Source organism: Castanea sativa, chromosome 3, assembly GCF_040712315.1.
Source record: "Castanea sativa cultivar Marrone di Chiusa Pesio chromosome 3, ASM4071231v1".
NCBI lineage: Eukaryota > Viridiplantae > Streptophyta > Magnoliopsida > Fagales > Fagaceae > Castanea > Castanea sativa.
In genome coordinates, this window is record NC_134015.1 from 54,531,855 (window position 1) to 54,554,696 (window position 22,842).

General features: G+C 35.6%; 6 protein-coding genes across 10 annotated transcripts; 2 read left to right on the top strand and 4 right to left on the bottom strand.

The window, feature by feature from the left end:
• The first annotated feature begins 344 nt into the window (after positions 1-344).
• Positions 345-6,348, top strand: LOC142629477 (beta-1,3-galactosyltransferase GALT1). Of its 2 annotated transcripts, none has more exons than XM_075803479.1 (9): positions 345-557; positions 2,051-2,157; positions 2,281-3,090; positions 3,807-4,036; positions 4,156-4,437; positions 4,781-4,909; positions 4,981-5,160; positions 5,434-5,541; positions 5,711-6,348. In XM_075803479.1, exons 3-9 carry the CDS (start codon positions 2,286-2,288, stop codon positions 5,918-5,920), a joined length of 1,944 nt encoding a protein of 647 aa, XP_075659594.1. In that variant the 5' UTR covers positions 345-557; positions 2,051-2,157; positions 2,281-2,285; the 3' UTR covers positions 5,921-6,348. The 2 variants fall into 2 exon arrangements, with proteins under 2 accessions (XP_075659594.1, XP_075659593.1); XM_075803478.1 differs by having other exon boundaries at positions 363-557; positions 1,967-2,157.
• Positions 6,349-7,723: 1,375 nt separating this feature from the next.
• LOC142629185 (protein DMP9-like) lies at positions 7,724-8,374 on the bottom strand. The gene has a single exon (XM_075803155.1). It carries the CDS (start codon positions 8,372-8,374, stop codon positions 7,724-7,726), a length of 651 nt encoding a protein of 216 aa, XP_075659270.1.
• Positions 8,375-10,646: 2,272 nt separating this feature from the next.
• LOC142627617 (uncharacterized) lies at positions 10,647-13,067 on the bottom strand. 4 transcript variants are annotated; one of them, XM_075801492.1, is made up of 5 exons: positions 12,949-13,067; positions 12,414-12,589; positions 12,047-12,141; positions 11,222-11,374; positions 10,647-10,956 (listed from the first exon to the last, which is right to left on the bottom strand). In XM_075801492.1, exons 2-5 carry the CDS (start codon positions 12,523-12,525, stop codon positions 10,801-10,803), a joined length of 516 nt encoding a protein of 171 aa, XP_075657607.1. In that variant the 5' UTR covers positions 12,526-12,589; positions 12,949-13,067; the 3' UTR covers positions 10,647-10,800. The 4 variants fall into 4 exon arrangements, with proteins under 4 accessions (XP_075657607.1, XP_075657608.1, XP_075657605.1 ...); XM_075801493.1 differs by having other exon boundaries at positions 12,414-12,594; positions 12,949-13,011; XM_075801490.1 differs by lacking the exon at positions 12,949-13,067 and adding an exon at positions 12,798-12,926.
• Positions 13,068-15,412: 2,345 nt separating this feature from the next.
• On the top strand, positions 15,413-16,489 carry LOC142629671 (E3 ubiquitin-protein ligase MPSR1-like). Its single transcript, XM_075803698.1, has one exon. It carries the CDS (start codon positions 15,691-15,693, stop codon positions 16,369-16,371), a length of 681 nt encoding a protein of 226 aa, XP_075659813.1. The 5' UTR covers positions 15,413-15,690; the 3' UTR covers positions 16,372-16,489.
• Positions 16,490-16,571: 82 nt separating this feature from the next.
• LOC142629670 ((R)-mandelonitrile lyase-like) lies at positions 16,572-18,631 on the bottom strand. The gene is made up of 3 exons (XM_075803697.1): positions 18,488-18,631; positions 17,747-18,388; positions 16,572-17,589 (listed from the first exon to the last, which is right to left on the bottom strand). Exons 1-3 carry the CDS (start codon positions 18,582-18,584, stop codon positions 16,712-16,714), a joined length of 1,617 nt encoding a protein of 538 aa, XP_075659812.1. The 5' UTR covers positions 18,585-18,631; the 3' UTR covers positions 16,572-16,711.
• A 665-nt stretch (positions 18,632-19,296) lies between these two features.
• LOC142627443 (myb family transcription factor PHL8) lies at positions 19,297-21,287 on the bottom strand. The gene is made up of 6 exons (XM_075801306.1): positions 20,836-21,287; positions 20,670-20,746; positions 20,519-20,576; positions 20,348-20,426; positions 20,184-20,253; positions 19,297-20,093 (listed from the first exon to the last, which is right to left on the bottom strand). The coding sequence occupies exons 1-6, from the start codon at positions 20,966-20,968 to the stop codon at positions 19,446-19,448; spliced, it is 1,065 nt and encodes a 354-aa protein (XP_075657421.1). The 5' UTR covers positions 20,969-21,287; the 3' UTR covers positions 19,297-19,445.
• Positions 21,288-22,842: the final 1,555 nt, after the last annotated feature.

A 22,842-nucleotide genomic window follows, 5' to 3' on the forward strand; every position in this document is an offset into this window, starting at 1 on the left:
CAAATACATTAAAATAAATGTTATCGAATGGCCTAGAACATTGGTTTATGACATATTTTTAAATGAATTTAACGACGAAACGCAGCTGGGCCATCCTTGAACTAGAGTTTTTGTCTGCGAAGTAAATCATCGCGCTTATAGTCCAACCAATTTCGTGAGGGAAAAAACAATTAATTTTGAGAGCACCTGTTAACAAAGACTCCACAAACAAAATAGAGAGAGAGAGAGAGAGAGAGAGAGAGAGAGATTTTTTAAGACAGTCAAAGCGCGAATGCTAACAACTATAAAGACTTTCTATTTCACTCTATAAAAGAATTATGAACAAAGTCACCATTTTAGACCAAAAAACCGTTTCTCTCTCTCTCTCTCTCTCGCTCTCTAAATTTTCAAGTCTTTCCCACCGTTAACGCGTAGTCTTCAAGTTTCAAAACGACACAGCATCGAACTCTCTCTCTCTCTCTCTCTCTCTGTCTTTCTCTATCTTTGTTTCTCTGAGATTTTTTCGCAAATTTTCTCGCTGTCGCATTTTCCGGCATTCTCACGAGTAGAATTCCAAGGTAACTAACTAACTTCAACTTTTTTTTTTCTTTTTTTGAATTTCAAACATTTTTAATTACGTGTGGTGGAACTGTGAATTTCCTTTTCTGTTTATTGTTTGATTAAATATTTTTCCTTTTTTTTTATTTTGCTCTTTCTTTTTATGTTTTTTTTGAAGTACGGTGAGTTCGGATCTGTTTGGTTGCCGAGAAAATTTTTGGAGTAAACTTGAACTCTGTTTTTTGGTGTTGAAATGAAGTTGATCAGTTGAATCGTGCTTAAATTAGTAAAGTTGTTTAGTTTAGAGCAGAACGAAACTTTTTTTTTATTTTATTTTTGTGAATCTGTTATTTTCTCTCATTTTCTCAGTAACCAGTCAGGGCAGTATAAGATATTTTTGAGCTATTGAATAATTAGAGATTTATTTTTATTTTATTTTATTTTATATTTTTTTTTTCTTTGGCTGAGTCAATGGTGGCATTAAGCTTCAATGGCAGTCAAGTAATTATGGAAAGGAGATTAGGTTTTGAATGAGTAAATTAACACTAATTTTGAATGAAGTTAGCCTGATTAATCAAAATAGCCTGATTAAAATCGAATAATTTAACAATAATTTTGAATGAAGTTAGGATTTCAATTTGATAAATTATATTTTTTGAATAGTGGTTGAAAGAAATAGTGTGGTCCCATTTGCTTCTTAGCTTAGTATAGGTGATTCTAAGATGGTTTCCTAGTAATATATGTATAATTTTGTCTCCAACTACGAGTTCTTCTAGTTCAATTCAACAAGTCTTCACTAATATAATATTGGGCTAACCTTAGTGTATGTATTATATTGTTTTTGAATGAGGGTAGTAATTGCCGTCTCCATTTTTAAGCATTTGGTGTTGGTGTTGGTGAAGAGCTCAGGAAGGTGTTGACTCATATTTTTATAGGTGTGATTTGTTAATAATAATATATATTTGCGTACCCATAGAGACAAACCCATATATATACATACACGCGTAGACAGCACAAATAGATTGTTTTTATTTACAAAACGTCCTTCAGGAATTTGAGAGAAAATGTTCCACAGTGGGGGGGCGGCTCGAGAACATTAATTGAGTCAATGGTCAAATTGGGATTTTATAGTGGAATGAAATTGGTGCAAAACCCAATTGAGCTTATTGTGGGAACTTGTCTCAACAAAGGGTAATGTTCAAACTTTTTTTATTTAGTTCCACATTATGTGTTTGTTTCATTAGAACTGTTTTCGTTATGTGATTGTAATACATGGAGGTTCACCACATTTTCTTATTTTGGGCAAAATAAGGAGCGGATGTTCAGTTAGTTGACCTGTTGCTTACATGGTTTTAGATGCAAATATGTTTATGTACTTTGTTTAGTTAATTTTGTTTGCAAACTTATAGACTGATTGTTTTGAATATAGGTTCAGTGTTGAGTGTCTCATGTCATAGGCTTTATGAGTAACTTTGGTAATAGATTTTTCATACTCAAGAGCAATTAATTTCAGGCAAGAAGAGCATTCTTGCATAACCTGACAAGTTGACGTCCAATGAGAACAGACTGAGAATGAGAAGATCTGAAGCATTCACTTCTGAGAAGTGAAAATCCTTCCATGTATGCCTCTATTGATCTGGTTATTTATTACTGAAGGGCTTTATTTTCTGTGTTAAAACTCAGTTTGTTTCTAATGCATATGATGATCACCAACTGGTGGTCTTTTGGTTTCTCTATGCTCAGTTACCATGGAGATCAGGTTCAAAACTTTTGATGCCCTGTCAATCAGTAGAATGAAGAAATGGTTTGGTGTTGTTTTAGTTGCATCAGTGTTTATGCTGCTGGTCCTGAGATATGGCATCACGAAAAATACTATTGGGAAAAATTTTTTGACAGCTCCGATCTTCAATACTACTGGCATCAATCCTCTTGAATGGCTTGATCCAGGAGTTCCACCTGCAGCTCAAAATCCAGAGAATGCTTCTAAAGTGGTATCTGCTGATATCATAGTCTTAAGTCTCTTTGCTAAGAGGAATATATCCAATGAAGAGCAAAATTCCCTTCAAACATGGAACTGTTTGAAGGACTTGATTAATCATGCTCAGGGTCTACCCAATGCAGTAGATGCCATTAAAGAAGCTGGAGGAGCGTGGAATATACTTGTGGATTCAGTTGACAAGCAAAGACTTCAGAATGAAAGTTCACATGGGAGAGCAAAAGAGAAACAATGTCCTCATTTTCTTAATAAAATGAATGCCACGGACCTTAATAGTAACAGTTATAAGTTGAGGGTTCCTTGTGGTCTGACTCAGGGTTCTGCCATTACAATTATAGGAATTCCAAATGGTCTTCTTGGTAATTTCCGTATTGACTTAACTGGTGAACCACTTCCAGGGGAGCCTGATCCACCCAACATCTTGCATTACAATGTAAGACTTCATGGCGATAAGATAACTGAGGACCCTGTAATTGTCCAAAACACCTGGACTACAGCTCATGATTGGGGTGAAGAGGAGCGTTGTCCATCTCCTACTCCTGAAAAAATTAAGAAAGGTACAGATACCTTTCTCATATCTTTCTACTTATTGAGTACTTAATTTAAAATTTATTTATTTTTAATTGATTTCATGTTTTAGTTTGTATAATATGCATGTTCAACCTCCATGTGACACTCTTACATTAAAAAAGAAAATGTTATCCCCATGGCCAACTGAGCAGAACTTTTTCATGCATAAAATTTTGAGTTGTGCCCATTTTGGACTCTCAGTTCAATAATGAAGCTTTAGCCTAGGAGTTGTAGCTCAAATGTACTTCCTCCTCCATCCCCCCCACCCCCCATAAAAAAGGGGTGGAGAGCGAGACTGGATAATCAAGACCCATTGGATGCATGTGTAATATATCCAAAAAAAAACTGAAGTTTGCAAAATGGTAATCTTGAAAGCAAAATGTGTTAGAAAAGACTGGTATCTTTGTTGCCTTCAAACACATGTTCACCACATTGGTCAATTTATTGTTTTGTATTGAGGCGCAAAGCTTTATTGTGCTACACAATCTGTCTTAGCAGCTGGCTATAGGCATCTATACCATTTATACGGCTTTCGTTATAGTAATGCTTGTCTTGTTCTCAACTTCTTAGAATGTTATATCTGAAATCATATCCAAATTCCCTTTTTTGCTCTTTTATGTTTACTTCTTTGCGATCTATTTAACATAACATGGTTTATTAGTCATTTAAATTGTATAATATCTCTAATAGTTTCTTATGCCAGTGGATGAATTGGACCAATGCAACAAGATGGTGGGAAAAGATGATAACCGGATGGCTAGCATGCATTCCAACATTTCAAGGCGGTCTTCAATGTTGCAAGAAGGATCTAAGGCTAGAAAATATTTTCCTTTTAAGCAAAATTATCCATTTGTTGCAACTCTTAGAGTGGGATCAGAGGGGATCCAGATGACAGTTGATGGAAAGCACATAACATCCTTTGCTGTCCGTGAAGTAATCTTCTTATCCTTTTTTTTTTTTTTAACATATTCACTCCAGTTGCATCTAGAAATCTGTGGATAAATACATATTCCTTTCCATATATTAACTGTCTTGGCTGGTTATCTTTTCAGACATTGGAGCCATGGCTTGTAAGCGAAATAAAAATTTCAGGAGATTTAAAGTTAATATCTGTCCTTGCGAGTGGTTTACCCACATCAGAGGATTCTGAGCATATAATCGATTTAGAATCACTCAAATCATCTCCTCTCTCTCCTCGAAAACCATTGGATCTCTTCATTGGTGTTTTCTCAAATGCGAACAATTTTAAGCGTAGGATGGCTGTTCGAAGGACATGGATGCAGTATCCTGCAGTGCGGTCAGGGACAGTTGCAGTTCGATTTTTTGTTGGTTTGGTAAGTTTCACATGTGAAATTTTGTGATCAGTATGACATTTTTTTAGGTGATGGGTCTTCTACATGCTTGGTGATTTCAAACTACAAAAAATGATTTGTTCATCTTAAGGATGATCCTTCCTTAAATAGGTCCTGATCTTTGGTTTAAGACCACAAGCATATGGCAAATTATTTTAGCACTGAGATGAGTTAGATGCCTCAGGCATGTAACTTAGGCAACATTAGATTGCCATTGTTGCATGTTGCATTGAAAATTTAATCTGTTTATTTCTGTCGTCCTCTCCTCTAGCTTTGAATTCTTTTACAACAAAACAAAAGTTTAAGCCTATTGCTTGGATTGCAGCATAAAAACCAAATAGTGAATGAGGAACTCTGGAATGAGGCACAGACATATGGAGACATACAGTTGATGCCTTTTGTTGACTACTACAGTCTTATCACCTGGAAGACTTTAGCGATTTGCATATTTGGTGTAAGTTCTTATCTTTTCCTTAAAATGAGGAGAATCCTTTGTTTGCCTCACTGACCTAATATCTTCAACAGACAGAGGTTGTTTCTGCAAAGTTTGTTATGAAGACAGATGATGATGCATTCGTTCGTGTGGATGAAGTGCTCGCTTCTCTTAACAGGATTAATGTGACTCATGCATTGCTTTATGGGCTCATAAATTCAGACTCCAGACCACATCGAAATCCTGATAGCAAGTGGTACATCAGCCCCGAGGTAACTCTAAATTCTGGAAAACGCACATTTCATTCAGCAATTTTCTTCAGTGTTTACTTTGCATATTGTTCTTGTTGGATATAAATAACTTGGTGTTTTAGCTCCATTACCTTGAACTAAAAATAATTACCAATCTTGTTTGTTTATGGTAATTTACTATTTCAAATTCACAATCAGATTTGTTTCAGAATTTACGATTTAACTTTCAGACTGATATTCTTGCCTCTTTCTTCTCACTTTTTTCTTGCCTCCATTGTCTGTGCTCTACTGTAGGAATGGCGCGATGAAACTTACCCACCTTGGGCACATGGTCCTGGTTATGTCGTGTCACATGACATTTCAAAGGCAATCTACAAGAAATATAAGGAAGGAAATCTAAAGGTATTATAAGCAATTCACATTTTGAAGAGCCTTTTTTAAAGAGTAATTTTGTGACAGTAATAGAGAGTTGAAAAAAAAAATGGAGTCTACAGTTATATTCTACACATTTCCACACCGCATGGTTTAAACATTAACTACTCAATCTGACAAAATGAATGCTATACAACAGATGTTTAAGCTAGAAGATGTGGCAATGGGAATATGGATTGCAGATTTGGCGAAGGATGGTTTGAAAGTTCGGTATGAGAAAGAAGGGAGGGTCTATAACGAGGGGTGCAAGGATGGTTATGTCGTTGCTCATTACCAAGGTCCCAGAGAGTTGCTCTGTTTGTGGCAGAAACTCCAAGAAGGAAATCGTGCTATGTGCTGTGGCGATTGATAAACATATTAGTTTCACTGCAGCTTTTTCAGGCTACAGGATACTTGGCAAGAAGAGTAAAAATCTTGGTAACGGGACTTTAAAAAATTTAACTGACCAGGATTGTGATATAGACCAAAAAGAAGAAGAAATTTCTCTCTTTTTCTTTCTAATTAAAGGGAGCAAGGGAATTTTTTGCGGTGGAGACAGAGAGAGGGGCTTAGCATTGTTGTATAAGTAGGAATTCTTAATTAGTAATTAGCATAGTTCAGAGTTTTAAGATATGCTACGTACGCATTTTTCATGACTTGGAAGGATCTGTATTATATGTAGAGAGATAGAGAGCAGTACCTTGTATAGAGTCCACTCTGTAATAGGATATCACTAATACTACCTATAATGTTGCTCCAATTTTTTGTATCATTAATACCAAGTTCCTTATACCTTAATCATTGTATGATGAATCACTTCAAAGAGACTAGGTTGTACATGTTTTTATTTTTCCCCGACCTGCCTGCCAAATCGATCGGCAGTACAATCATTTCCTTCAAAATGATTTGGATCAGAAAGTTAATTGAAGCCCTATCGGATGGGATGATATACACTTACAACTAGAATCATTTCAGCAGAAACAATTTTAAGTAAATCAACAATCTTGGGAGTAAGTGGTATGAAGTATCCAGGTTAGTCTATAAGACAAAGGTGCGCTCTAGGGAAAAGCATTTAAGAACAAATTGTGTTTAGTGTTACACTTAAATACATCTACAATGATGTGTTAAACTCCTGTTTGGGAATTTGCAAAAATTGCATAAGAAAAAATTCTCTCTCTCACTCTTACACACACACACAGCTTCAACTGGTTAGAGAATTTAATTTACTACCATCAGTTCTCTTCGATTAATATAAATTTTTTTTAATTCAATTTCCGAATTAAGTAATAAGATTTTTATCATCTAAGTGTTTGCTAGAGCATTAAGTCGCAGAAAAGCAACGATAACACACACACACACACACCCATCATCATCCTCAGCATCATCATACAAGAACAATAGTTCCATTATATAGTTTTGCAATAACCCTCAATACCTCATTGATAATTACAGTCTATCATCCGCAACTAACTAATAACAGTAAATTCATTTTCTCCAAATTGAGCAGTGAATTTAATAGAAAGACAAAATTGACTTAGAAGGCCACATATTCATCCACAAATAATGCAAATTTGATAATGCAATGCTAATCTGAGGAATATGACTATATAAATCAAATCCCAAACACATTCTAGCCACAATGTGTGTAAAGAAATGAGACATATAAGTTTGGTTAAACACTTAAACTTACTTTTACTCTGTATGGGAAGGACATGAAAGAACATAATCCAAGCACAACAGAAGACCCTAATTGTAGTGCAAGAGCATTCACTAGAGCCAAACCGTGCAATTCTTGAAACATTTTAAGCACTCTGAACTGACTTACAATACCACCTTACCCTGCAAAATGCCCATTATATAAATCCCAAAACATGTGCTGAAAATTTAGAAACACTACGAACGGTCATTTAGGAATTTTATTCAAACATGATATGCACAAATGTCAATAAACAGAATCATCCAATAATTTGATATGAAATATCAAGTCTAATCAAATTTAAAACATAATCCCCCTTCACTTCAAACATTATACGATGACAATAATTACAATTCATAAAACAAATTTCGATTTTTCAAATTTCTTCTAATGACAAAAACATTACATTCATACTGAATCAAAACATAGTCATCTTTGAACAATTCTAGCAAACCAGTAATACTAATACTATCATAATCAAGCAGACATGCATCCAATGCCGTATCGAGTATTTGGAAACACCAAGAACAGTCCACTACAAATAATCCCAATCATCAAAGGGAAACTCTCCATGACTTCATCCATGTCCTTGACATGACCAGGGAAAAGACAGTCCGTGACACGATGATCCGAGAAAGCAATAGCCACGAAAACCATCACAGACATGATTGCATGGACGAAATCAGTGAACGCAACTTTGTACCTATCATCCTTAGGAACCTCAACACCAAGCCCTGTCTTAAACAAAGCCAAACCTTTAGTTGTCACAAAGCCATAGTAAGTTTTCCCATCAGGGCCTTTGAAACTGTCAGTGAAGTGAAAGAAAAAGCAAGAGAGTGCGCATATGGCTAAAAGGACATGAATCATGATTGTGGTAACATTGGAGCATAGGCCATTGCCTGACACAGAAGGAAGAACCATCTCAAATGTGAGAAGAGTCCCTGTTGGAAGAAAGTTCACAAGCATTGATGTTTTTGAGATTGTTTTTTGGACCCCTTTGGCCACTGCTCTTCTTTTTCGACCATGTTGAAGAGGGTCAGTGGATTCTGAAGATGGGTCTTTGGTTGTGTGTTCAACGGGTTCAGTGGTGTAGATTTTGATTCCAATGTCTTCAGGTTTTGGCTCCATTGTTGAGTTTTTTTTTTTTTTTTTTGGTGTGTAACAAAGCCAAAAATAAATTGAGACACAGATGAATATGGAGTGAGAGAGAGCAGTGAGCGTAAATGTGTGTGTTTATGGGGTTTGGGGGGTGTCGGTTTTTGTAGTTTTTTTTTAAAGTTGTTTGTAACGGTTAGGAAACTGTCTCTCAAAGGTTGCAATTCACACATTTTCACGAAATACACTGTTTACTCTGTAGAGTTGTTACAATCTTATCCATGTCATCGTGAGAGATTCAAGCATCATCAATTTTTTTTTTTAAAGACAGATTTAAGAAAAAATATAAAAAATAAATAAAATGAAAGAGGGAAGAAGCAAAATTACGAAGAGAGTTTTTTTTTTTTTTTTTTTTTCTTCAATAAGAATTGCGATTTGCGAAGAGAGTTGAAGCAAAACCCAAGAAATAACATGCATGCGACAGGGATCTCAAAAGGTATAAATGAGTGTTTAATTTTCGGGATCTTGATTTTCGGGAAGCTCTAAAGTTATTAGTTTAATAAATATTTTTAGAAACGGACAATAAAAAAGAAATTCATTTTTTTTATAAATAGTTTTCTATATTTTTCAAGAAAGTAGGGTTAATATTTTTTTTAAAAATAATTTATTAACAATTTTCATAATAACACCAAATAACAGAATTCTTTATTTATTATGAGAGTATAATTGTTAGAGCCCTAGTGGGAGAGATGTTATCTCCTGCGTCACACTTATATAACATTCTTCTCACTAACATTTAGGTTCCACATATAGAAAAGATGGTATCTTTTGTGCTAGGCTTATACATCTCTCTCACACTTATATAACATTCTTCTCACTAACATTTAGGTTCCACATATAGAAAAGATGGTATCTTTTGTGCTAGGCTTATACATCTCTCTCACTGACACATGAATCCTACATGTCAGTGAGAGAAATGTTATATAAGTTCGCTATTTAGACATATGAAATTTCTCCTAGTGAAGTACTCAAATATAATTTGATGGACAATATTAAATATGTCGATATACTTTTATATATCCTTATTTTGGGGGGTCTTAAATTGATTTCAATTAGATAATATGATTTGTTCAAAAAAAAAGAAGAAGATAATATGATTTTTTATTTTATTTTATAATTCAATAGTTGGAAGAAGAGAGATTGGAATTCTAAACCTTTCAGTTGAAAACAATAGTAAATAGCAGTCAAACTACAAAACTATTTCCATAATAATGAGTTTTTGGTATAAAAAAACCAACGCTAAAAGTTCTATTTCCCGAGTATTAGATTTAATGTAACCCCATCAATAAACTACACATTCATCTTTACTGCCTCCATCACCCCCTCCTTGGTAAAGTCAATACAACTCTTTTAGTGTCAATACAACTCTTTGTGTGTGTATGACATGGATTATTTTTGTCAACTTATTTTATTATTCAGTTTATTTTTACTACTATTTATGAGTCTTACTGTACTTTTTGGTATTATTCATAAGTCAATTATACTATTTCAGCTAACTTTTATTTTTAGCAAAAAAAAAAAATTCAATTTTAACAAAATAAGCAAATTCCAAATGGACACTTAGCCTTAAAACTTTCTATCCAACACAATTTTACTTACGTTCAATTTGAAGGAAATTTCATTGGCAATAATAGAAGCTCTCCAAAATACGGCTTTTGCTACCTCTACACCAGATTTCGTTTTTCCTATTTTGAATATTTAAGATCTCTCTTGCTGGGATTTAAGTTTTGTGCCTAGGAACCTGAATTTTTTGGCCCATAATGTTGCTTCTTGGGCATCCTTTTGTAATTGGGATGGGCCTTTAACCACCTCTAACCTCCCTGCTTGGTTTGTTGCCCAGATGGTAAAGATGGTTTAGGGCCCCCTCTTTCTTCTTAATGCAAGTATTCTTAATTATCAAACACCCCCCACCTCCAATCCAAAGGAAAAAAAGGAAAAACATTCACCAAGAATGTTGATAACAGTTATATTCTTGTTTTCTGAACCAGCCAGAGTATATATGGCAGGGAAATCTTAGGGGTAGTATTTTCGCTATTGGTAAAAGAATTTGAATGTTCTCGTCGCCTATTAACAAGAGGGGATAATATTAACTTCCACAAATGCCAAGTATAAACATAAGACTGTCCTTTTCTTTTTTGGCTATTTTGGGGGATAAATCAGAGAGCATAACATTTAATTTATCCCTTTATTGCAACATCCACTTCCAAGAAAAAAATCAACTTCGAATAGACCAGGCAAAACTCTGTTTTGGCAACTCAGAGAGCATAACATTCAATATATATATAAGAACCATGTGTGATAGTTTGAACATCCTAGCTAGCAAGAAGTTAACCGAGTTCTTTATTGCAGAGCTCTAGTTACAAAAATTATCAAGTGCTCAATTTGATGTAGATACAAATCTATCGTGGCAAGAACCCATGACGAGAAATTGCTATCTCAAATGCTTGCATTCTTTCCCCACAAGCAAAACCATTGCGATCATAAGATGATATTTCATTTATGTTTAGATCATTACAAGCCTTGACAAGTTCCTCACCAACAAGCTTAGCAGCTTCCTGATATAATCAACAGTCAAAACAGAACAAAATCAAGACAATGGGGCATTACAATACGAACCATTAAGGGGAGTTTTTTTTCTTGGGGGTGGGGGATTGCATTTAATAATTTGAAAGGAATAATGGAATTGAAGTATGAAAACTGCACAATCAAATAGACGTCTATGATGACAGTGGTCATGATCTCTCCACAAACATGTACTTTTACTAATTTATTATTTTAATAATTTTGATAACAGCCTCTAACTGAAGATGGAATACTTACTATAGTGGTACAAGAGGGATTCTGACGAATAGATTTCTGCAAAGTGCTTCCATAAAACAAGCACTTCTTATTTTTGTCATCTACCAGCATAGCATACAACTGCTTATCTGAACAGAATACCGAAAGCCTTGGACTCGTAGGTGTGCCATTAAACTGGTCAAGAATTACACAAATTATGGCTCTGATAGATTAGTTGACTCATACTACCACGACATAAAATAATTGTGCGGTTAGTGCCGTATAACCAAAGAAATCCAGCACAGCAGCATCATCTAGACTCATATTCTGTTGTTATATCTTGTTATAGTTATGTGTTTTTTTTTTTTTGTTATATAGTTATGTTCTTCTAAGAGATAAGCCCAATAAAAACTTCATTGACGCCCAAAGAAAGAAAGAAGACTATCTCATAGATTTTGTGACGAGGACTTGTACATGAAAAGGAAGTTCATGGAATTACATCATGGCTTTTTGTAGTCTACGAATAAACCCTGAATGTTATTTACGGACATAAGACAACTTCATGAGGGCTATACATCCAAGACATTGAGGTGGAGAGCTTCTGACATGAAGAACCTGAAAACAATAGTTCAGTCTACTACAATACTCTCCCCTCCTGATTAAGTTGGAAGAGAAAAATGTATATATCTCCAAAGCGTACACGAATCTACTTCGAGAAAACCTAAACTAGTTTAAACTACAGACAGCTTCCTCAACTACAAAATAGGGCAGCACACTATAAAGTACAAATAATAAGCATGACACCAAAAAATAAAATGCCCTACGCATCACATTAGCAAATTATTTTAAAATAAAGAGAAGTCATACCTTCTTTTGCATCCTTATGTTTCTGATTTTTGGACTTTCTTTTCTTGCTCTTGCTCTTGCTCTCGCTTCAACAACCAATGGCCTCACAGAGAAACCTATGAAAAGCCCAGCATTTAACTCAACCAAGAGTGATAAAGGGAACAAAGTTGGCAGAGTGATTTTTTTTATTTTTTTATTTTATAAATACAAAGTTGGCATTGTGATATAATTATATGCTAACTGGTCCTATATATGCAGCACCTCACGTTTACCTACAACTACGAGTACTGCATGCATCTCCAACGCTGTGCACAAAATTGGAAAGAATACATTCTAACCACGAGTTCCCCTATGTGTGTAAAGAAATGTCAATTGATGGTTTTCTTACCCTTACTTCTACTCTGCATGGGAAGGAAGTTAAATGGTTTTGAAGAGATCCCAAACATAGCTGAAGACTTGAATTGCAGTGCAGGAGCATTCACTAGAGCCATTCTGTGCATTTCTTGAAAATTTTGCAGCACCCAGAACTGAGTAAGACGCTTTAGCAATGACTTACAAGACCACCTTACCTTGCTAAAACATGTGTTAAAACTTCAGAAACACAAAGACTAGTTGTTCAGGAATTTTATCAAACACGTTATGTGCAAATGTCAGTAAACAGTTTATTCTCAAAACAACAGGTACTATATCTAAAGTCAAAGAAAGTAAGAGTTAAATACATAAATCAGCTATTTGGGTTTTTTTTTTTTTTAAGGATCACACGTTAACCGACCCATTTTTAAAAGCTAGCATTTTGGCCTTTTTTTCTTCTGGGTTTTCCACAAAAAATGAGATTGACTATGATGGCCAAGAAAAATAAGAGAAGAATACAAGGGCTTCACTGGTGGCTTGTACACGCATCTTAGGTAGAATAAAGTAGATACCTTGCCTTGTCCCTAGTGGAGACTAAGGGGTTCCCATCCCATCAAGGCATCAACAAACCCACCAAACCAACAAAAGGGGTTCCATTTTTCTACAAAATAGCACATGCAAACTTATTGAAACCCCCCAATTGCATAGCAACATGTCATCAACTTAGCCAAGAAGTACTCAAATATACTTAATTGCTTGATTCACTTGAGTTGGAAACACTCTTTTACATGATGGAAGGGTCCCCAATTTACTTTACAGTTCCAATGCTTCCACCATCCCAAAAGCCAAAAGTAAGAGCATAATTACTTGTGAAAAAAGATAACTCTATTAAACCAATGATTAGAGCTAAGAATAAAAGCATCCAAGAGTCTTACCATTTGTAACTGTGTGTTTCATAATTCATCATTACTTGTTAATAATAAGTTAAAAGAAGATGAAACATTAACGGTATAAAACTCATGATAAGGGATTTAATAGTTGACCTTTGTCGTCCTCGGCATAAGTGTTTGGATTTAAGTTACCATTAACATTCGGGGTCATGGCTAATGGGACCATATATGAAGAGAATTTACCTCGAAATGACTAATCTTACTACCTTGACTTTTGTAAAAAAATATATATATAAATTTTTTATTATGCTTTTAATAAAAAAAACCATATATTTAAAAGGCAACCACAAAGTCATAATTAATAAATTAATGAATACATTTTCCTTCACAAATACGTTCACAATTATTGACATGGAAGTGTAATAGGTGCATAAAAAAAGTGACTTTAATAACATAACCATGTATTAATGATATTGCTTTAATCACAAGTTATTGCCTTAATAAGTATGAAAAAAAAAAAGATTATAAAAAATTGTATCCCCAACCTTGCCCATCTAGAATTTCAACGCAATTAGGTTTCACAAATGATTTTTTTAAAAAATTATTTTATAAAGAAAAATGTGCTATTAATTTTGTTCCAAGCATATCAATAAGTTTAGAAATACAATAAATTTACAAAATAGCTAAAATGATAAGTTATGATTGGTATTCAATATAAATGATATTAAAAATAGTCTCATGTAAAATAGCACTGAAAGCTTAATTAGTGTGAAAATACTAATACTTGTTTAGACCTCCAATTTTAAATTACGACTTAATTGCTTTTACTCTAACTTATCTAAGTGTGGAACAAGAGTAAAGCACACACAATAAACCGGTAATATTACTCTAAGCCATAAGTAAGTACAATGAGCAATAAATGTAAAACTTAAAGAGTAGGGAAGAGAGATGCAAATACAAGATAACACTGAGATGTGTTATCGAAGAGGAAACCGAAGTACTTAGTGAAAAATCTCTCCGCAGCCCTCCAAATCGAAATCGATCCACTAGTGAATAAGTTGGAGTACACGAATATCAAAAAGACCCTCTAAGCCTAATCTTCTTATTGTACTTGAGCCCTCCAAGCTCCTGCTACCAACGAACTTCTCGAGGTCTTGTCTTTACTAGCTTTCCGGATCCCGCAATTTTGCCTGATTGCATCTGTCACTCAATGGCTTCTTCCAATACTTCCCAAAGGCATCAAAACTTCTCTCAACACTTAAGATGGGTGAGGTAAGTGTCTAGGCTAAGAACCTCTAAAGTCTATATAGATAGAAAGGTGGGAGCAGAAGGAAACTTTAGAGAAACGATGTAGAGGATTACGGGTAAAACAATCTTTAACACTCAAGTTTTTGGCTAGGGTTTCTCTCTCAAAAGTTTCTTCAGAAAATACTCCTTCTTTTTCTTTACATTTCGTGGGTAATGAGAGTTTATATAGTGTTGGTAAAGAATGAAAAAAGTCACACTCCAAAAAGCAACATGCAGTGGGTTTCATGAGTCACTCGAGGCTTGGCTTGAGTCGCAAGTCAATCGCGAAAACCAACCTGTCAATGACTCTTCAAATTCCAGCATGAATTTCTCAAGTGACTTGTTTCGTGAGTCATCAGTCACGAGTTTAATCGTGAAAACCACTTTTTCACAAATTCTTCACCAAACTTTCACCTAAGGCCCTTACATTAAATCTCACAAAAATACAAGAAAAATAATTGAACAAAATTACAATAAAATTTGACACGAAATTAAAATCAACATAAAATATAGTTGTAAATCACAATTTTACAAGAACTAATCACAATCTACGAAAATACTCATCCTATTTTACCCAAAAAAAAAAAAAAACTCATTGCCGGTAAGTTGCTGTAAATTAAAGATTCAACACTACAGAGATACTAGGGTATGCCCATCAGTATATGATCACACCCATAAATATCCTCTCTACCCTACTTGGAAAATACTGCTACTTTGCATTGAAGATTAATGAAGATGATGTTTCTCAAAAAAAAAGAAAAAAAAAGAAAAAAGAAGATGATAATCATGAATTGAAAAAATAAAAATAAAAAACATTGTACTACAATTACAAGTCTCTCTCTAAGTCTCTGTCTGTCTCAGACGTACAGTGCTCACATTCCAGATCCTTCCACAATCTTCCAGTGGGCGCACACCCATTCTCTTCAACCTTATAATCTCCCCAAATCCCACTTCCTACATCTCCATTATCTCTCTCTCTCTCTCTCGCTCTCTCTCTCTCAATCCATAAAGCTTTCAACTTTTTGTATTTTGTGTGCTCTGAATCTCAGAAAGTATCAAACTTTTTGTGTTTTGTGTTGTGAATCCCACAAAGCACTAAACTTTTTTGAGTGTGTGTGTGTGTGTGTTGTGAATCTAATGGCTTCTGAACCTGAGGTGTCAGAGAATGAACCAATGTTTGAGAGGCTAGTGAGAAACAGAGACCTCTCTCTGTTGCTGCCTTTCATCTTTGGCTTCACCACTCCAAGAAGAGACCCTGAACCACAGCAACAAGAACACCCAGATCAAGAAACTGAAAATAGAGATAGACCCAGAAGCCCAAATGACAGAATCATCCTCATAGACCCTTTTACACAAGGCATGGTAGTGATTGAAGGAAACACAGCATCAAGCTTGGATTCACTGATACATGAGCTGGGTACCAAGGATGGTCAGCCACCAGCATCAAAGGCTTCTATAGAGGCCTTACCAGATGTGGAGGTGAGTGTAGATGATAGTGGGGAGTGTGTGATTTGCTTGGAGGAGTGGGAGCATTGCGGTGGGGTGGTCAAAGAAATGCCTTGTAAGCATAAATTCCATGCAAGTTGTATAGAGAAGTGGTTGGGGATTCATGGGTCTTGCCCTGTTTGCAGGTACAAGATGCCTGTTGATGAGGATGAAGTGGGCAAGAAGAGGGTTGAGAGAGAGATTTGGGTTAGTTTTTCTTTCAATAGTGGTAGGAGAAATAGGCCTGACTCCGATCAAACTCCCTCAACTGATCCCAATGATTCTTCCTCAAGTCCTACTGGACCTGAACCTGATCATGAAATGGAGGCCTAGACAAATTTTTGTAAATTTTTTGTTTTTGGGAAAAAAAATAAAATGTATATCAAAAAGAATTTTGACTTTGATTATGTTTTTCTTGTGAGGAATAAATAGATTGTATACTTTTTCTTTATTTAATTGAAGTTGGGATACTAAGGTAAGGACAAAGTGACACACACTAAAGCAACTTCATACAAGATAGAACATAAGGCATATTGTTCACATAGGTGACCTTGGCTAGAGGCGACAAAAATTTATTGAGTTAGATTGATTACAAGAACTGAAATATTTTATTTCAATATTTGTTTTCACATTCTTACTTTTAGTCAGCTGATACATGCTGAAGCAGAATTTCTTATGGCCTTTGTTGCTGGGTATTAAATGCACCAGCATCTGATTTTTCTTTGAGAATCTTGATCCCTTGGTATCTTCCTAACATTAAGAGAGTGGCCATTGGATTTGTGCCTGGTGATTCCAGGAATGTTGAGCCATCCACTACTCTCAATCCCTCGACCCCATACACCTTGTAATCCTTGTCCACAACTGATCCAACTGTACAACCACCATGGTAGTGATAAAAGGTCCTCACATTTTTCTTGCAAGATTCTCTCAGCTCATCTTCACTAGACATGAGCTTGCTTTTGTGTTCCGCCCCCACAAACATAGTAATTGATTGAGACCTTGCAACTCTTTCAAGCAGTTGGCTCATCTTTACACATTCATTCATGTCCTTTTCCTTTGCTAGATAGTTGAACTGCACTGATGGATTTTCCCTTGGATCTGTGCTATTCAATTCAAGCTTTCCATTTGATGCTGGGAATGCAAGTTTGGCAGCAACTGTCATTCTTGTTGCATTCAAGCTTACAGGTACGATTCCTGCTTCAACTATGAACTTGAAGTTATCTGCTATACCAACAACTTGGGGTGTGTCTGGTAGCTGATTTTGTGGCTTATTGTCCACTAAGAGGGCAATGCCGGGGTTGTCTTGCATTCTTTGTCCAACACCCTCTAAGTCAAGCACAATTGGGATATTGAACTCTCTGAGGTGTGCTTGAGGTCCAATGCCACTTAGCAATAAAATTTGGGGGCTGCCTAAAGCCCCTGCTGATAATATCACCTCTCCCCATGAACTGGAACATTCAGGTTGGTTGAGATATGCTTCATGAGTTTGATCAGGGCTGCCATTGCTCTTGATAAACCTTATACCCCTAGCTCTACTCTCATTCCTGTTTTCTGCATCATTTCAAGACAAATGTGCGGTTAATTAAGAACTAGATGTTCTAAAAGAAAATGCTGAATCAAAAGGTTTTAGTCAATACAAAAGACGACTATAAGAACTTTACAGCATCATATTACTTTTAAGAACTTTACTATAAGCTTTTTTGCTTACCATTGTAGAAGATGACATTCTTTACTGTTGCATTCAAAACAACTGTGATATTTTCTGGATTTCCTGCCTCCAAAAGATTTGCTGAGGTGTGTCTCATTCCATGTTCATCAAACATAGTTGCACCCACCTTTGTTCCCTCGATATGTTCCAAACTAAAACCATTGTAAGGTAGAATTCCTGCTTCAAGAAGGCCAAATTCTGCGACAGTCTGCCACAGGGTCAACTCTGGTTTAGAGACAATTCTAGATTCCACCCATTCATAAGCATCCCTAACTAGTTCCTTCTCCAACCCGACTTTTTCAATAAAATACTCGCTTGCTCTACTATAGAACCCAAAATTTATAGCTGATGATCCTCCAAGAACTCTTCCTCTTTGATTCATGACTCCATCCTTGGAGATGAAGCTTTGTGCAACTGATGTGTATTCATCAGTTTCAATCAGTGCAAACCCGTAGAACTTTTTATCTAATACCAAGGGGTTTCCATATGGTGAGCCACCTCGTTCTGCCAATAGCACCGAGAATTTCTCAGACAACGTTGCAGCTAGAGCGCAGCCAGCAGTGCCTCCCCCAACAACAATGTAATCGAAAGATTTACCTGAAACTTCCTCGACATCTGAAGTAATGTAGGGAAGTCTGTTTCCTACAGTGAATAAGAATGAGGTCAATGCTCAACTCAGTCAACTGGAATGAGTTGTGCTTATATATATAATATAAAGGCTAATTAATGGGAAGTTCATACCTTGAGGCAGTGAAGAAGAAGCTAAATAAAAGTTAATCAGTAAGAGCAAAGATGCAGTGAGAAGCCCATGGCCATGAATGGTTTGTGAAAGCTCCATGCTGTTTCCACATCACTGGTTTGAGGAGTATAAGGAGGACAATATTTATTGACCTTGTGTGCAGGCTTCATAATTATCTAGTCTTAGGCTTAGTGGCATAAATTGATTGCAGTTCCTTTATGTCCATTTATATTTAAGCATACGCATGGTTTGGTCAATGATTCTGTATTTGTTGGTTGGATAACTAATGATTTTGCTGTTATGATGATTTCTTACCCATCTTTGCTTTCTCACTCGGAACATGGAGAGGAAAACTATACTTAAACGTTAAATATGCCCTACTTTACTGTCTCTTGAGAATTATAATAAAAAGAATTCAAGCAGATACTGGAATTGTCTAGGTCAGAATGTTTGTTGGGAACATAGTGCGCACTGATTGATGGGATAGGGTAGAGACATGAGACATGCAGCAACACAACAGGATACAACAAAACTTGAGAATTTCGCTTAAAACTATGATTACAGGGAAGAAAAAGTCGTATCCAGTGCATAAAACTCCTATTTTTGTGGGTTTTGGAGAGGTAATTGGGAGATAGCGCACCCGCATTTATTATTATCTTTTTTTGGAGAGGCTGCCTACAAACTATAATTACAGATTACCCATAAACTAAGTTTTGAAGTAAAAACTTGTGGAACTCTCTGTCAGTCATTAATAATTTGCCACAAATAGAACCTTGGCAATGCGTGGTAAAATGAGAGAGAGATCTATCCACGCAATATATATAAATATATATTATAATAGCTTCTTTTAATATGAATACACTTTCGAAAGTTCTTGAGGGTCCATACATATAACAATATACATAGGCTATTAACAAAAGATTAGCTCTAAGAATTAAGTTTGCTGCATAGGCTATCTGACTAAAACCCATTGCATTGTTCCATTCCCTTGCAGTTCAGGTCTATTGCTTTTGGACCTGAATCAATGTCATTCTGATATTGGCTGTTGAGATCTAGTGTCCCCAACAATCCAGATTTTCTCAATTGGTTGCTACTTTTGTCTCTGTGAGTTGGTGATCTTTTAGCAACTGGTTGCTCTACACAAGTAGTATTAGAAATGGCACTACCAGTTCTCTTCTTCCCACTAGCTTGATTGCTTGTTTCAATGCTCCTTGGCTTGTCTTCTGGGTGTATGTTCATTAATGAAAGTTCAAGAGTAGTTGTATTAGACTTTTGGAGGTCACCACTCTCTTTCATTGGTCTCTTTTCTTCCTTCCTCCCAGAGCTTTCAGATGATGTTAAGGAGCTCTCCATGGAACATATTGTGCCTCTCATTTGATTCCTCTCTACAGTTTTTAGACTCAAACCTCCTAATTCTGTCAATTCTGAGATTGAAGAGCTGGGGCAGCCAGTGTTAACCATTGAGACTAACTGAGAGAGTTCAGCTTTAGCAAGTTCTACTCCCAGTGAAGAAGAATTATACCCAGCAAGTGTTTCCTGAGCTTTCTTTAGTACTGATTGTAAGTACTTCCCTTGGGCTTCAATTCTCAGCTGCAAATGCCTCTGTACCTGCAAACAGAATTCTAACATGATCAGGATGTAATGGTACATAAATTGAAATTTTGCATATTGCTAATGGGATCGGTTTATTCGTCATACCTCAATCTGCTCATGCAGTTTCCTTTGCACTTCCATTTGCAATTTGAGAGCCTGAGCAATCTGCAAGCTTCTGATAAACACAACACTTAATCAATAGAAGCTCTTGGGATTATCATTTTCCATCCAAATTCATCAAATAGATGTGATCTATCTCTAACTATTACTCATTATTCTGATTGTGGTTTGCATCACTGGTGATTTCCCTACTGAAATGCCCATCAGTTGTCTGAATCTCTCTGTAATCTGCACCAATAACAAGAATGCCATCAAAACCAAAATGAGAAGAAAATCAATGGATCATGCTATGATTGCCTTATCTGATGCCTCAAAGTTACCTTCTTGCTTGCTGTCAGTGCAGGACTCTGACTGTTGGCTTTTCCCCAGCCTGTATTTCTGCAACAATAAACACATACACTTACAGTTCAGCTTTCATGTTTGGTTATATAATCAACAAAGACCTAAAGAATCATTGTCAAGAGAAAGTGCCTGTAAATGACTCTTCAGGTGGTACAAAGTCAAGCCAGGAATTCCCATCACCCTCATCAAACTCTTTGGTGTTGCCTCTGGCCAATATATAAAAAGACATTAGAAACTTTATAGTATATACTATGACTAAAATATTACAAAGGGATCAATAAGCTTCTAGACTCACTGTCTGGCCCTCCAAGTTGATTCACTGCTTCAACAAATCTTTGATGAAGTTCTGGAGTCCATTTTAATCTGGGTTTTGCATCAGTGGACAAAACCAAATTCATGTTCTGATTTTGCATATTCTGCAGACCCATGTGTGTTTTGTGAATGAGATATAGAGGTAGATGACTGAAACATAAATATTGGTGTTTGATTAGCTCTGGGTGGATATGTGGCAGCTATAGTTCTCTTTATAATTTGGAGGAGTTGTTGGCCTGTCCTATGTTCTCACTCCATATCTGGAAACATAAGTGGGGTTATGTTGGGGGAATATATGCCATGAGCTGTGGCTCTACCTCTCTCTCATTTCCCATTTCATACCACTTTCCTTTTTCTTTTCTTTTTTTCTTCTATTATAATATGTATTTTTTCATGCTTCTTTGACTTGAAAGAGGTAGAGAGAATCTCTGATGCAGCAAAAACAGAGAAAGCCCACACATTTCAATTTGAGTCTTAAAAGGAGAGAAAAGAGGAAAAGTGTATGGTTTGTTTTTATCTTGCTGTTTTCCAATCTCTCTCTCTCTACCTCTTTGTGCTTGATTCCTTACTGAATTAGGTAGCCCCACCATGATGAATAATGGGTGCAACTTTCCTAGCACTGTGACTTGTGAGAAGCTTTGAAGCAAAAATTAAGTAAATCAATCAATCAATATGTCTAAAAGAAGAAACAACAAATTCCATAAAAAAAAATTTCCACAACTACTGAGATGGTGATTATGATTGGTATACGATAAAAGTATATAAGTAGTGATTTCATTTGAGAGTAATATTGGACTAACAAGTTGTGGAAAAGTTGTGGAAAAAACTAGTAAATTTATTGTATTTTATTATTGAAAATAAATAAATTCATGGGGATATGGTATGGATATTTCTTTTTGATGACTGAAAGGGAATAACAAATGGGTTTTTCTTTCTTTCTTTCTTTTAATTTATCTTTCCCTTTTTCTTTCATGTTTTCTTTCCTGAGAAGAGAGTGGCCTCATTGGCAGATTCTTTTTGTTCTTAGTAGGGAAGGAGGAATCAAAGAATCTAACCCTAGATTTTTGGACCCAAACTTACTCTTTTTTTTTTTTTTTTTCTTTTTTTCTCTCTTAAAGTACTCCAGCAAAAGAGAATCAAATCAGCTCTCTTATTGAATTTGTAGGTGATGTTCCCACGTAACCGCATCCTCCATTTTTTTATTTTCTTTTTATGAAAATTGAACCAAATGGTGTCATGTAATTGCAAGATTATCCAAATAGAAGGGAATCTCAGGCCCTGAGTTTTATATAGAGGCTGTCAATATGGCCATTACTACACATTGCTTTTAACATACAGTACTAATAGCACCAATCTATATCAATCAATGTGTGATGTGTCCTGCCTTACAGATATATGAGCATCCAAGACCCGACATTACCAAAGATCCTTTTTTGGCTCAGACTCTAAAATGATTTCAATTGCATCCAGCCATCAAATGGCATATACAAAGACGACAAAGAAAAAAAAAGAAAAAAAGAGAACACCCTATGAGTTCTTATTCTTTGAAGACTGAACTTGCATGTTTCATTGCAAACTTCTGCATAGTTCAATTATAAAGATACTTGGAGATACCTCTCATTCTGTGACCAATTCTAGTATTATATAACTAACACCCTAAAGTTGAACTAACATACTCACATGATTGCAATATAAACCTAAAAAAGTAACAAACTACTATATCTTAGGCAGCACCCCATGGGATTTGAGATACAATCACAGAAAGCAACACAATCCCCATTGAATCTTTTCTCTCTAATTGGGACAAACACAAACTCATATTGAAATGACAAAAAGTTCCACATAATTTATGGTTGCAGACTTTTCCTTGCAATATGAAAGCAATCAATAGCACTCCTCTGCATAAAAGTCCCATAAAGAAACATATTCCAAAGGGAAGTGTTAGCTTTAATTCTGTAATCCATATCCAAGGCTGAACTGAAGAAAAGAA